The sequence below is a fragment of the Emys orbicularis genome, chromosome 1 (assembly GCF_028017835.1).
Source record: "Emys orbicularis isolate rEmyOrb1 chromosome 1, rEmyOrb1.hap1, whole genome shotgun sequence".
Taxonomy (NCBI): domain Eukaryota; kingdom Metazoa; phylum Chordata; order Testudines; family Emydidae; genus Emys; species Emys orbicularis.
The window spans coordinates 70086183-70101431 of NC_088683.1; the positions used below are offsets into that span (position 1 = coordinate 70086183).

At 39.0% G+C, this 15249-nt stretch overlaps 1 protein-coding gene across 1 annotated transcript in view; it reads right to left on the minus strand.

Annotated features, from left to right (window-relative positions):
- PTPRR (protein tyrosine phosphatase receptor type R) overlaps window positions 1–15249 on the minus strand; it is a 195208-nt gene that overhangs the window by 13485 nt on the left and 166474 nt on the right. The window contains exons 9-10 of the mRNA XM_065408440.1: window positions 6768–6847; window positions 4493–4630 (exon numbers count right to left, since the gene is read on the minus strand). Coding sequence (XP_065264512.1) covers window positions 4493–4630; window positions 6768–6847 — 218 coding nt within the window. The remainder of the gene's footprint in view (window positions 1–4492; window positions 4631–6767; window positions 6848–15249) is intronic.

A 15249-nucleotide genomic window follows, 5' to 3' on the forward strand; every position in this document is an offset into this window, starting at 1 on the left:
TAAAATGCTTGAGTAAACCTATAAACATACAGCATTCTTATTGAACTAGTAAAGTGATATTCTCTTCCAGAAATGTACTTGCCAAGCATCTGTTCAAAGGCAGATGCAGAAACAGATAGTACTAACAAATCAAACTCTCCGGTGGAATACCATGTTTACCTGCAGCATAGCTACTATTCATTTCAAATACAGATCACATGAAATTTACAAAAAACATTTTAGTATCCAATACACAGAAAAAACCCTGAACCATAGAACAAACTATCCTACACCCATAGAAACCCACACGAGGAACTTTTTCTACTGTCACCAGCAACTCCTGATTCAAAGAACAATGTATATTCAGATAGCTGCTACTTAACAGCCCTCATTGCACAGCAAAACAAAATCATTGCTTTAATATCCTTCATTACCATGAAACACCATCTGTAGTATATACTGCTAAAACTGGAAAAAAATCAGTATAGTTCAATTTAAACATTACAGTGAAATGCAAGACTTGACCATCAGGTAAGATCTTTAAATTTCTGGTGTACCTTATAACTCAATAGGTCATTGAGCTGAATGGAAACACTCTGGAGCATAAACGTTCTTCTAAAAAGAAATGCTCATTACCTTAATAATGTGAGATGTGTGGAAAGCACACTTTTTGTAACTGAAATTGCACTGAGTAATTTGACTGGTTTCATTCAAAGAAGAATCATCAGTTGCACTGTAAGACTTGCAGAGCTACCATACCTCTTAAATACTCTGTCTCTCTGAAGATACCAAGAATGGCAAGAAAACACCCTAATAAATTTATAAGAAAAAAACGTTCAAAAGTTCAGCAGCCACACCATGTGACACATGGCCACTATCAACTATGCGATCTGAAAGGCATGCCCCTCCCTGGGAGTTTAGTTTTCATTGTTAATATGGGAAACAAAAAGTCTAAATATGCAGTTGCACCCTGACTATCAACAATGGCGCAGTCAGCTTCTGAACCTTCTTGATAAATGAGAATACTGTGTGCTACTCTCCAAAGACTTCAGGAACTCCTTATAAGTGTTTTTCTTGACTCTTTACCAGCACAGTAATTGGCAGCTTGCACTCTGTGGACAATGCAATTGGATTGTTAATTAAAACAATCCTCGGTTAATATCTCATCTACATTTACAATACAATAGCTTAATTTTAACAGTCTCCATGTCAGTTTTGAAAATACTCCTTGTCATGGCGGTAACAAAAAAGACCTGAAAACAGAGCTAGGATCAAATGGTTCAGGCACTTCCAAAAAGTCAGATACCAGAGAAATGAACATATTTTGGAATGTATTGCAACAAATGGACGATATAGAAAACAAGAGGGGACAGAGATTGTCTTCACACAATCTTGCAGAAACTCCACAGGTATACAAACATGAAAGAAGGAAATTGCCCGATGCCTACAATTGCACATGGCAAGAAAACTGGACCACAAGTTTTCATAGTACTCATCTTGATTAGGACAAGTATTTTTGAAAGCTGTTCAAAAACCACCCACTGGGTCATTCAAACAACTTCATAACCTTATTTCCGTGCAGAGAAAACTCTTAGTGTATTGGATATGGCTACTGTGTTTGTGTACAGGGAGAGAGAGGAGTTCTCTGGTCCTTAATTGAATTATAAAACCCTACGGAGCCCATCACTTTTCCTAGTGATATTGTATCTGCTCCCTGCCATTCATATTGGCCTCTTTTTAATTTTCCTTTATAGGCGCCCACCTATTTAAATGCTTTCTAAACATGTGCCTGGGAATGAGTGGGTCTTGCAGTCATCACGTTAATAATTACAGGTGAGATTTTCAAAAGTGTCTAAGATTACTAGAAACACAAGTGCCATTGACTTTCCATAGGACTGGTGCTCCTAATTCTCTTAGGCACTTCTGAAAATCTCCCCCTATTTTCAGTCCACTCCTGCAGTACTTATACATGGTGGGAGACTCAGAGCTTTAAAACTAGCTCTATACCTTTCCTCCTTTTCCCACCCCCTCACTCACAACCTTTATACGTATTTCTGGTAGCAGCAGCTTCTTAAAACCAACTTAAATTATGATAAACACAAAAGGTGCAACAAATACATATAGAGTAATATGGGCCAAATTATCTGCTGGAATAACTGCACTGAAGTCAATGGTGGTATGATAACAGCAGAAACTTTGTCTCTATATTGTTAAGTGTGGGCCTGATTCTGCCTCTGTTATTCATGTAAAGTAGCACCTTATGCCACAAGATGTCCCAGGGAGTGATGTCACATGAATAAGGCTGACAGAAACTGGCCCTAAGGAAGCCTGGGTTGGCTGTACATGGTATGTAGTGGGGAAAAATACTTCATTGACAGAACAAACAGTTCTTAATAAAACCCCACATTTGTACTGTAATATGCATAGGCTGGATCACCCACCACAAGCAGTAATGAAGACTCCTGAAAGCTTCTGAGCCCTGACTTTTCACAGCCAAAATGTTCACGTTCAGCATAATGTTATTCAGCACAGGAGGAATGGGGCCTACATACAAGATTTGCATATTGGAAGGCTGAAAGAGATGGGGGATGCTGCTTTTGAACATCTGTGTGTTTTATAAACAAACCTCCCTGAAAATGATGGGTATGCTTCAGAGAACAAAGGGGCAAAAAATTACAATGCTATTTTGCCGGATAGCAGCTATTTTGTCTTCTTTGCAGGCAGTAAATATTTTACTAAAAAAAGTTAATATATTGTTTTCTCCTCTGTAGTAAGTAAAATCCCGAACAATTCAGCTTACAATCATCAGGCAGTTCTTAACATTTCTTCCCAGAGTTGTTCATTAGAATGTCAGAACAGTTCATATAAACACAGACCTTCTCCAAGTAGCCTGGGAACACTAAAGATGTCTCACCCTCTTTTATTAGGAGGAAATTACTACTGTCAGTCCACAACAATGCTGATAAACACTAGTGTGGCGGGCCTGAGCAATTCAGGTAAACACAGGGTTTCCTGATATGTTGGAAACCATTAGACATGTCTTTCAAGTCATTCTTCTCACACAGTGTTAGAAGTAAGTGTTTAAAAATTCAGTATTTCCTTAGTCAAATATTTGTTATTCTGTTATTGGGGCGAGTTTTCAAAAATATTCTGATTATGAAAGTTACCCAGACATTGGTTTGGCTGGTCTTCAGTATCAAAATGGGGCCTGGTGTGGAAACGTGGGATATTTACAGCACAGATCTATGTTATTTAAATTTAAATTAATGGAGATATCCTATCTCCTAGAACTGGAAGGGACCTTGAAAGGTCATCGAGTCCAGCCCCTTGCCTTCACTAGCAGGACCAAGTGCTGATTTTGCCCCAGATCCCTAAGTGGCCCCCTCAAGGATTGAACTCACAACCCTGGGTTTAGCAGGCCAATGCTCAAACCACTGAGCTATCCCTCCCCCCATTTGTAGCTTATATAGCTTTCCTGTTTGATATGCTATAAACACAGTATGCTCAACTCCAAACTCAGAGAGAAAAAGGGCCAGATTGGGGGGGTACATGTAGAAGGGAAGGTATAATCAGCCTTCTTCCCACCTGTGTCCCCTCCACCAGAGACCAGCCACAATTAAAGGCCCCGCACTCTCAGGGTGAAATTCACTCCATACAGAAGGCCTGTGCACCACTTATGTCTCATTTAAGCCATTAAAATAGGATTAAATAGAATTTAAGTGATGCATATACTTTGTGCTGGTCCTCTGCACAAAGGTGATTTTCACCCGCAGTGCCTTAAGCAGTTGATTTGTGTTCTTGTACCATGATGGAGAACCTGGCATCAATTTGTACAAATATTAAATAAAGCTAATAAAATAGGTAGGTGGGAGTCCATCCAAAAGTCACAGAAAATATAACAGGCCTTATCTGGCCTTAGCAATTAATGAGCAATGGTCACATATTCTCAGTGTTAATGTAAGGAACTATATATTTTCATACTGGCTAGATGTGATGCTACTATTGACTAAATGCTCCCAAAATGTATTTCTCAACATGAACTAGGTTGTTTTGTAAAACCCGGGATGGATTCTTTAGGAGTTGTCTTTGTTTGTTCCAAAGTGCAGGTCTGGAACATAGAGGTAGAATCTTCCCTGGACATTACAGCATCCAAAAGAAGAAAATATTCTATATATAATAAAAATTTAACAGGTAATGATCCCAAATGTACAAATGCTACCTAACAATATATGGAGTGTTTCTCATAATGGCCACCCCTCAGCCTCCATGAATATCCTGGGATATGCTCTATACATCTCTTGAGATTGCTATATAATGCTATATCTAATTATCTATCTTAGGTTTTTCCATAGTGACCATCACCATAACATTTAAGAGCTGGTTATCTGCTGGTATCATATCTACTATGAGGTTCTTTCTACAAAGGACCTTATATACTGTGAGATGTATAGCCAGCCTCATTTACAATACAACCACTGGAGTAATTTCTTGATTTAGCCAGTTGATATCATACCTCATTTTTTTCTTTCAGCTTTGTGATCATAACAATGACAGGGCTGTCTTCCTGCCAAACCATCTGCCAGAAATCATTCACGGTATTAATCATGGGACCCTGAGTTGCAATGAAGGACTTCTCCTTGCCACCGTAACCCTGGTTTAGAAACAGACACAGAAGTATTAAAGTCATGCCATGCACAGAGACCTTAGGTGAAAGTTCCAAAGAAAGAAATGGGAATCTAGACCACAAGATAAATTAAAATTGAAAGCCTGCATGGCCTGGTACAGCTGGTCAAAAATTGTCCAGTGGAAGAGTTTTCTGCTGGAAAATTCTAATTTGATGTAACCAAAATATTCCACTGCAATGTGCTGATTTTGTTGAAACTTCCCTGCCTGCCTGGTTTCCTGCCAGCCTGCCCAGCTCCCTGGTTTCCTGGCCTGCCTGCTTGGCTGCCCAACTTGTCAAGTTCCTTGTTTGGTGGGCAGGTGGGCTTCCTGGCTCCCTGGTAGTTGGCTCTCCATCTGCCCAACTTGTTGGCTCCCTGCCTGGTAGCTGGGCTGCCTCTCTCTGCTTGGCTCCATAGGTGGCTGGCTCCCTGGTTGCCTGACTCCTTGGCTGCCCAACTCCCAGACTGCTTGGTCACCTTGCTGGGCAAATGGTGAGCTTCCCTGTTTCCCAGTCCCAAAACAGATTGTTCCATTTTACATGAAATTCCTCAATGTAAATATTTTGTGCTAATGCAGAATGAAACAAAATGAAACATTGACACTGCAGAATTTCCCACAAAATGGAAATTCCCTTTTCTGGCCAGCTCTACCTGTTAGTTAGTATTTCTGCCATATTCAAAGGATGATTATGTTAGCAACAGGCCATAAAAAACAAATGAGAGAACAGAATAGAAATATGAAACTAAGTAGTACCATGAAGATTTATGAAGGGAAAAGAGATTTTAAATACATAAATCCTTACAGACTCAGAAGCTCCAATTTATACTTGCTAAGTAGAAAATGCCTCTGAGACCTTATATGTGGGACATTCTGTCAGGATAGCGCGAACCTTGAGAGACACTGAAAATTATAAGCAAGCAAAGGAAAGAAGGAGTGAGTGGGGAAATGAATGAGTCATGCCTGTATTCATCTTTATCATGTGAAAAGGAAAACTTGTGAACTTGTACACTGAACTTGGGTCCAGCACTAAAGAAGGAGTTCTTTTGATCTTGTTGGCCAGAGAAGGTTGCGGCAACCTCAAAAAGGAATGAATTATTAAAGAATAAAATGATTGGCAGAGCCAGAGATTGTAACTTTGTTTCTCTGTTCAGTGAAACCATCTCCACAACCGGAGGGACAATGGAGCAATCCATTGACTTACCCATTACACAGAACAATGCGGCCGATCCTCAGCTGGTATAAATTATCATAGCTGTATTGAGTGATATGCCCCAACATCTCTTGTCAATGACAGGTGTATCAGAATGTTCAGACAGTCGAGAATACTGAAGTGTCTAAGGTGCTTTACAATATACTGTAAGTTCATGTGAAATTTAATTTACTCACTGTTACATTTTTTTTTAAATCATTGACAATGTTACCAGTGTCAGCAATATGAAACACCATGGTACTTCATCCCCTGGAGGGAAGGAATACCTCACATGACTCAATACATGTCCTAATTTCTCTCACTGATTTAAAAGCAGTATTGATGCTCTTTAAATGGAATCATTCTCCTTAACTATAATGATGTCTGTGATGCAAAGCCTTGACAGTACAGATGTAAAGTGAGGAAGGGGTGTGTGTGTGTGTGTGTGTGTATATATGTGTATATATTTATGTATTGCTATTTTAAAAAAGCAGAATTACTTCCTTTATGGAGTGGAGTGGAGTGGAGTGGAGTGAGGTTCTGGAACAACTTCCCCTTAGGAGTAGTGGGGGCAAACAACCTAACTAGTTTTAAGATGGAGCTTGATGCTAAATTTATGAATGGGATTATATAGTGGGGCTGGCTGCAACAGGAGTGGACTGGACTTGATGACAGGAGGTCCCTTCCAGAGCTATGTCCTATGTGACTATAGGTTAAACACGTACATAACTCTTGGGTGCTTTATTATAAACACCCCATTGGGACCACTTTATCTCACCAATTGTGAGAGAGAGGTAGGGTAGACTTTATCCTTATATCATACGAGGTGAAGTGGACAGAAATAAAAGGAGAGTGGAGCCCTAACAGAATCAACTATTCAGCTGGAAAACAGAATACTGTCTCAGGAGCACACAAAGAATGCGTGTTTACTTACCCTAATGTAGTTAGCATTTATGTAGGTACTCAAGGAGTCAGCTGGATTCTTTGGTTTCAAACACACTCTGCTTAGCGGATCTAAGAGGTCAGAAAAGATGGAAATTGAAAAGAAAATCACAAAGAGAAGATTTCTACTGAGAACTGCAGAAGTAAATCAAAGACTAGTTGGAGCAAAATAATCTACCATTATCTCGGTGCTGCATTTTGCATTTTTGGTGAAACTCACTCCTAGACAGATGGTGTACAAAATACCTAAACATCCTGTAAGTCCAATTAACACCTGTGTTCTGAGGGCTTAAGTGAGCCTTAAATCAGGCAAAGGCATTGTGTTGATCCTTCTGCACAGGGTAAATTATCTTTTTGTATAGAAGGAATGTTCACTGTAACTCAACATACAAACATTCCATTTGAATAGGTGTCTTGTACCTGGAGAAATGTATAACCAAACTATAAGAATGTTTTCCTTCAATTGCCTATTATTTTGGGGCAACTCCTATTCCCAGCTTCCTCCATGGCCTTGGAGGGTCCTAGCTGGCCTGGGACAGAAGCAATTCTGTTGAGCACAGGGCTGATGGGATGCTAAGTCCCTAAACAGGGAATTTTAAATCTCTTGTGCACCATGGAGCTGTGCTCATGGGGAATCTCTTCACCCTAGGGGGTTTGAATTGGGGCCAGAAATTTCTCAGTTACATAGATCTACTCAACAGTCCTCTCACAAAAAGACACAGGGAGGAGGGTGCATAGGAGCACACACTGTAACTGCCTAGCAGCTACTACTTTACCCTTCTCCACTCATTTTCTACAAAAATGTAGTCCCTTCAACAAAATCAAACGGAAACCGTGTTCTCTCACATCTGGGGTGAAAAAAAGGAAACCTTTCTCTGGCAGATTGCTTAGACAAATAAAATAAAAATAGCAGTTGTTTGAAGTTACCATATCTACTCTGTTGGAAATAGTCCCTGGAGAGATGATTAGTGGGTGGAGTCCAAGGGAGGTGTAAAAAGGTGTATGTGTGTTGAATTGTGGAACCAGCATATTTATGTTATTTTATCTGTTGGTAAAATCTAGTATTCTCACAGCATTGCATTTGGGGTTCTAGTCTATATCTTCGTATAAAACAAAAGGGACAGTGGGCCTGATCCTGTACATGCTATATGCTTATCTCCCACTGAAATCAATGGGAATCCGTTGCTTGGAGCCACAGCAGGGTTTAGGACCATGTTTTATAAAATATACTTCTCAGAATATGAAACTGCATTTATGTCCTTCAGTTCAGGCTACAGTACAAGCAGGAAGGCTTTCTCATTTCGTGTGCTCGGAGAGTAAAATGAACCCTAGTTAGCCTGTGTTAAAAATGGCAGGTTTCAGAGTAGCAGCCGTGTTAGTCTGTATCCGCAAAAATAACAGGAGTACTTGTGGCACCTTAGAGACTAACAAATTTATTAGAGCATAAGCTTTCGTGGGCTACAACCCACTTCTTCGGATGCATAAAGAATGCATCCGAAGAAGTGGGTTGTAGCCCACGAAAGCTTATGCTCTAATAAATTTGTTAGTCTCTAAGGTGCCACAAGTACTCCTGTTATTTTTGTGTTAAAAATGTCTCTGTGTGCCTTCCCAAACCTCTTCATGTAGAGATTTTTTTTTCTTTCCCTTAACCACATGAGGACAGGAAACCTCTCATTCCTTTTCAGTACAGAGTGATTATTAGCCTTTTCCACAAATGCCTTAGGCTACATGGCCTTGGAAAAACACCCACTTCCTTTAGCTTTCACAATGCCTATGATCCTGATGTAGCCTGACCTTTACCCTAAAAATGCTCTTAGAAGAAGACTCAACCTCCAGGCTGTTTAAATATTTTTCATGCCGAATTTCCCCAGATTTTAATGGATCGCTAACTATTTTATTAAGATCCTTTTTATGATTCCAATCAACTAAGTGACCACTATTTAAAAATCATAATGTTTCATACATTAACAATCACTCCCAGATATTGACTGTTTAGAAAATGGATATATGGTATCTATGCAACTTTGTTGAAGGAGCAGTGGGCATTACTCTGTTATTCTCAAGTGGGAGTAGTTAAATTACCCATGTTAGTGATCTTTTAGACAAGAATGGTAGAGACTCAGGATCTGGTGGCATGACAGCGGACATATCTTACGGGGTGGTGGTGATGCCAAATTCATTAACGTTTGTAAAACACTTTGAGATACAGAAGATGAAAACGCTGAGTATTATAATTATGAATGCCTGCAGGTGGAAGTGGCATTTAAACAAAGGACCCCATCTTGTACTCTTTACGGAGGTAAAATTACCATTGCCTTCTATCATGTTCCCCAGTAACATATGGGAAGCTCCTACTTTCTCCGTCTTTAAGAAATTACTAGTATCCCATTTTTGTCATGAAGCATGCAAGCTTCAAAGGTCATATCTCACTCTATATATGTCCTGGCTTGTATGCTCTTTTTTCTCCATCCTCTTTTTTTGTATACCTTTAGACTGTAAGATCTCTGGGTATCAGGCCATATTATCATTTACAATATACTCCACATGATTACTAATAATAAATCATTCATTAATATTGTCCCTAGTCCTGACTCCCTTACTCAACAGATGTTCTGAAATGTGTGAAAGGCTCTTTTCATGGTACTGATCTTTAGGAGCCAAAAAAGAGAAATTTGTTCACATATTTGCTTAATTCTGCAGACTCAGAAGTCTCACAAAACTTTGGATAGACATCTAACCTTTTAAGAGACAACTATCCCTAATTATTTTGCCCCTGTTTGCTCATGGAATTGATACATTTTGGGGGTAGCTGACATTATTTGGCTAATATTATAAGGTGGAATTTGAAAATATTGTATGAGTTGTGGATCTTTATTCATGCAGCAAATTTTATAATTGGTTCAAAATTCCAGTTGTATAAAACACCCGTAAACCATGCATAATCTTTTATCACATCTGAATCACTTTCCAAACTACCAACATATTGCTCACTGGAAAAATATCTCATTGATTCAAGGCATGTAAATATATGCATGTTTTATAGCCTATTCCAGTGCTATAAAGTAAAGATTTAATTATATTCCACATGTAAAAGTGATCATTCCTACATGCTCAAAAATAATGCTAACCTCATATGCATTTAGGTTTTATATTGATACAACTTTAGATTTGCCAAGTTTGGTTGGATGTATTCCTGGAGGTTTCATCACATGACATAATCTTTAATTAAAGATTCATTTTTAATTCCTGGGGACTCCAGGACAATCCTGGAGGGTTGGCAACCCTATACTGAACACTGCTTAACTATCAGGGTATGGTTGGCTGTACCCAAATTAATTTATTGATTCAGGTGAACATAAAAAACTGCCTTGATGCATCTGTGCTGAAATGTTTTTTCCTCCCACTAAAAAAATTATGAATCTTTTAGAGCCTGCTCACAATCCTATTGACTTTAAAAGGGAGCAGGATCGGAGAAATAATGATAGAACACAATCAATGTCAGAACTGTAGTAAAAGCTCAAGGGAGACTGAGGATTTTCAGCTTCAAAAGAATTGTTTCATGGCATCCAGAGATGACCCGTGGCTGACGATGGGCGAGGGGTGGGGGTGGGGGGCAGAGTGAGGGAAGCCAGCTTCAGCAGTGTTACTAAACATGCTCAGTCCGTGTTAGCATGCTCAATGCTAACACGGACTGTATACACATGACCCCCAGATGCCCTCCCCCATGCGTCACCTCTGATGGCCTCTGTTTATAAACTGGCACAAGGAAGCACTTTGTTCACTTGATTTAAATTTAAATTTAAAAAAATTATTGTCTTTGAACTTGGGGATACTTTAAAATATCATTGTGAAACTCCTAGCATAGGGGTAGCCAACTTGAGCCTGAGAAGGAGCCAGAATTTACCAATGTACATTGCCAAAGAGCCACAGTAATACGTCAGAAGCCCTCCCCCCAACTCCCCCCACATCTCCCAGCGCCTCCCACCCACCGGCAGCCCCGCTGATCAGCGCTTTCCCCTCCCTCCCCGCACCTCCCAATCACCTGTTTTGTGGTGTGCAGGAGGCTCTGGGGGGGTGGGGGAGGAGCGAGGGCATGGCAGGCTCAGGGGAGGAGGCAGGAAGGGGTGGAGTAGGGGCAGGGCCTGTGGCAGAGCCCGGGGTTGAGCAGTGAGCACCCCCTGTAACAATGGAAAGTTGGCGCCTGTAGCTCCAGCCCCAGAGTAGGTACCTATACAAGGAGCCACATATTAACTTCTGAAGATCCTCAGGTTGGCCACCCCTGTCTAGCATTTTCTAGGCCTCTTACAGTGAAATTCTAGTGTTAGTCTAGCAGCACTGAGTATTTTATTCTGCAATTGAAAAATCTTTCCTTAAAAGTATTTTGGATCAGCTATAATTATAATTTTCTATTAAGAAATAAATTTCATTAGGTATTCATTACACTTCATATTGAAGAATAGGACAAAATAGTGTTTATTCATGCCAACCTGCCCCAAGGCAGTCTGTCACTTAACAGCTTGACAGAATTATTTCTTAGAAAATGAGAAACTTCTCAGCAGCGCAAAGGGTGGAGTGCCAGAACATGGACATTTTCAGGAGAAAATTAATCATTTCAAACATCACTTATCACTACAGGTGCCCTAGTTCAAGAGACGCACCCAGTGCTTGGAATGGAAAATCTGACACAAGAGTACTAAGTAGTAGGTTGATATCATCTGAGCAGGAAACTGGGAAGTCTGTTCTATTAAACCATTCAAATAATTTCCAAACCCTTGGGGTCAGGGAGTGGATCATTTGTGTATTTATCAGAATGTGCCTGGATCCCCAAAATATCTTCTATGGAAGAGCACAAGGCATTTCTTTTGAATTAATACATGACCGATCTGTTATCCTCATTTTCTCTTGATTTCTGTAAAAGGCAATTACAAAATATCTGTCTGAGACTCTAGCTGTTGTGCAGTGCACGTCAACTAAAAGTGCATCCAGAAGTTAATGATACCTTTTCCAATTACAATGAAAGTGAAAATACAAAAGCATTCCGATTCTTAAGAGTCATTGACTACTGCTACACTGTAGCTACCCAATTCAAATACAAACAAACTAGAGTGTAATTTAATGCACTGTATCTACAGGGTACATTCTGTGGGTGTATACACAATGTAGCAGCAGGAGATTTAACACTCAGAATTATATGAAGAGAGAATGCATTATTTTGTTAAGGGGTTGGCATATCAACAGATTGGAGGCATTGGATGAAATTCTGGCCCAAATGAAGTCAATGGGAGTTTAGTGTATATCCTGTTTATATTGGGCTAAATTCAGGGGGTAGTTTTCTGGACTTTCAGTATGGAAGTTACACCAACTTAGACTCATTTACCAATGTGTAACTTACAACCTTGTATACAGTACCTCTGTATATGGCCCACTGACCATAATGGGTGAAATGCTGGGCCTCTTGAGGTGAATGAGGGTTTTGCCATTGACTTCAGGGGGCTCAGAATTTCACCCGTGTTTCATTTCCAAAAATATATCAGATCCCTGACAAAATAATACTTTTGATGGCCAACATCTTTCATTAATTTGCCTGCAAATCCCTTTTACAGTGTGATCAAACTATAATTCAGTTAGGTGTACAGAGAACATTCTTATCATTTAGAATGTGTGAAATGCATAGAATATACTTTGCTCAGGATTACTGCACTGAGCAAAGTGTATGACCGCACATGACTGCAAGGATATTATTGCTAGAGCTGGCTGGAAAATAGAATTTCAGTTTCATGGGAAATGTCAACATTTTTAATTTTGTTTTCATTTTGAATTGTAACAAAAAGCTAGAATTTAGAAATTTCCCATGGAATAGAAATTCTGGTGGATTCTGATTCAGAACCATAGAAACATTTCATTTCAGACTGTTATATATAATCAAAAAGTATAATAAAATTAATGTAGTATAATAAAAAAGTCAAAATGAAATGAAATAAAATACAAGTAAAACAGTCCAACATTACAGAAATGAAATGAGAAAGTCAAAACAAATCATTTTTACTTTCTTCCAGCAAAAATTTCATCGAAAATTATATGTTCCCACAAAATTCTTCTATGTCAACGGAATTGTATTTTTGATGGAAAACTGTTCCATCAGAAAATGTTGACTAGCTCAATTTATAATGAAGTAATTCTTACTATTATGGGAAATGCATCACTTGAAAACACAGAAGCAATACAAGAAATTAACAACAATAATGTTAACAGCAACTCTGAGATAGTAGTATAAGGGTAGTTATCTGGCTAAAAGAGATGGATTCCAACAATGCCACAAACCAGTAGGAGAAGAAAAGGAGCAAGAGAAAGAGAACCAGTATAAATGAATGACTACTAGAGAAGATTTGAGGGCACATTGGTTCATTTAGTCTGAATCACTCAGTGTTAGACAGTAAAGGATTTGCAATAAGGTTCTCTTACTCATTCAGGGTGCAGTGCTGCAGTCACAGAACTTATCTAGACAGAACTCAGTGGGAGTTCTAGAGTCATAGAGTTTAAGGCCAGAAGTGACCATTAGATCATCTAGTCTGGTCTCCTGTATATCACAAGCCACCAACACCACCCTGCACTCAGACACTTACCCAACAACTGAAATGAGACCAAAATATTACAGCCCACAGGAGACTAGATTATTATGTGTCATAGGCAGAGAATAGGCGGGACCAAGGTGCAACAGTGCCCGAGGTCCCCTCAAGCCCACAGTTCTGCATGTGTAAAGCTTGCAGGATTGGTCCCTCACTGTAGATAGAATACAGATAAGTTATTTAAATTAGGGCTGTCAAGCGATTAAAAAAATTAATCACGATTAATCGTGCTGTTAAATAAGAATAGAATACCAATTATTTAAATATTTTTGGATGTTTTCTACATTTTCAAATATATTGATTTCAATTACAACACAGAATACAAAATGTACAGTGCTCACTTTATATTTGTTTTTCATTACAAATATTTGCACTGTAAAAAAAAAAGAAATAGTATTTTCTATTCCCCCATTACAAGTACTGTAGTGCAAACTCTTTATCATGAAAGTTGAACTTACAAATATAGAATTATGTACAAAAATAACTGCATTCAAAAACAAAACAATGTAAAACTATAGAGCCTACAAGTCCACTCAGTCCTACTTCTTGTTCAGCCAATCACTCAGACAAACAAGTTTGGTTACAATTTACAGGAGATAATGCTGCCCACTTCTTGTTTACAATGTCACCTGAAAGTGAGAACAGGTGTTGGCATGGCACTACTGTAGCCGGCATCGCAAGATATTTACATGCCAGATGCGCTAAAGATTCATATGTCCCTTCATGCTTCAACCATTCCAGAGGACATGCGTCCATGCTGATGACGAGTTCTGCTCGATAACGATCCAAAGCAGTGCAGACGGATGCATGTTCATTTTCATCATCTGAGTCAGATGCCACCAGCAGTACGTTGATTTTCTTTATTGGTGGTTCGGGTTCTGTAGTTTCTGCATCAGGGTGTTGCTCCTTTAAGACTTCTGAAAGCATGCTCCACATCTCGTCCCTCTCAGATTTTGGAAGGCACTTCAGATTCTTAAACCTTGGGTTGAGTGCTGTATCTATATTTAGAAATTTCACATTGGTATCTTCTTTGCGTTTTGTCAAATCTGCAGTGAAATTGTTCTTAAAATGAACAACATGTGTTGGGTCATCATCCAAGACTGCTCTAACATGAAATATATGGCAGCAGGTAAAACAGAGCAGGAGACATACAATTCTCCGCCAAGGAGTTCAGTCACAAATTTAATTAACACATTATTTTTTTAACAAGCATCATCGGCATGGAAGCACCTCCTCTGGGATGGTGGCTGAAGCATGAAGGGGCATAAGAATGTTTAGCATATCTGGCACGTAAATACTTTGCAATGCCAGCTACAAAAGTGCCATGCGAACACCTGTTTTCACTTTCAGGTGACATTGTAAATAAGAAGCGGGCAGCATTATCTCCTGTAAATGTAAACAAACTTGTTTGTCTTAACGACTGGTTCAACAAGAAGTAGGACTAACTGGACTTGTAGGCTCTAAAGTTTTACATTGTTTTGTTTTTGAGTGCAGTTAGATAACAAAAAAAAATCTACATTTGTACGATGTACTTTCACGATAAAGAGACTGCACTACAGTATTTGTATGAGGTGAATTGAAAAATACTATTTCTTTTATCGTTTTTACACTGCAAACATTTGTAATAAAAATAATAATATAAAGTGAGCACTGCACACTTTGTATTCTATGCTGTGATTGTGATTTTTTTTAAAATCGTGATTAATTTTTTTGAGTTAATCACGTGAGTTAACTGCGATGAATCAACAGCCCTAATTTAAATATGTACAAAATGTCCACCAACAAAAAAAAAAAAAAAAAAAAAAAGACCAGCAGGCTTCTTACAAATCTACAAACAAGTTATATTAA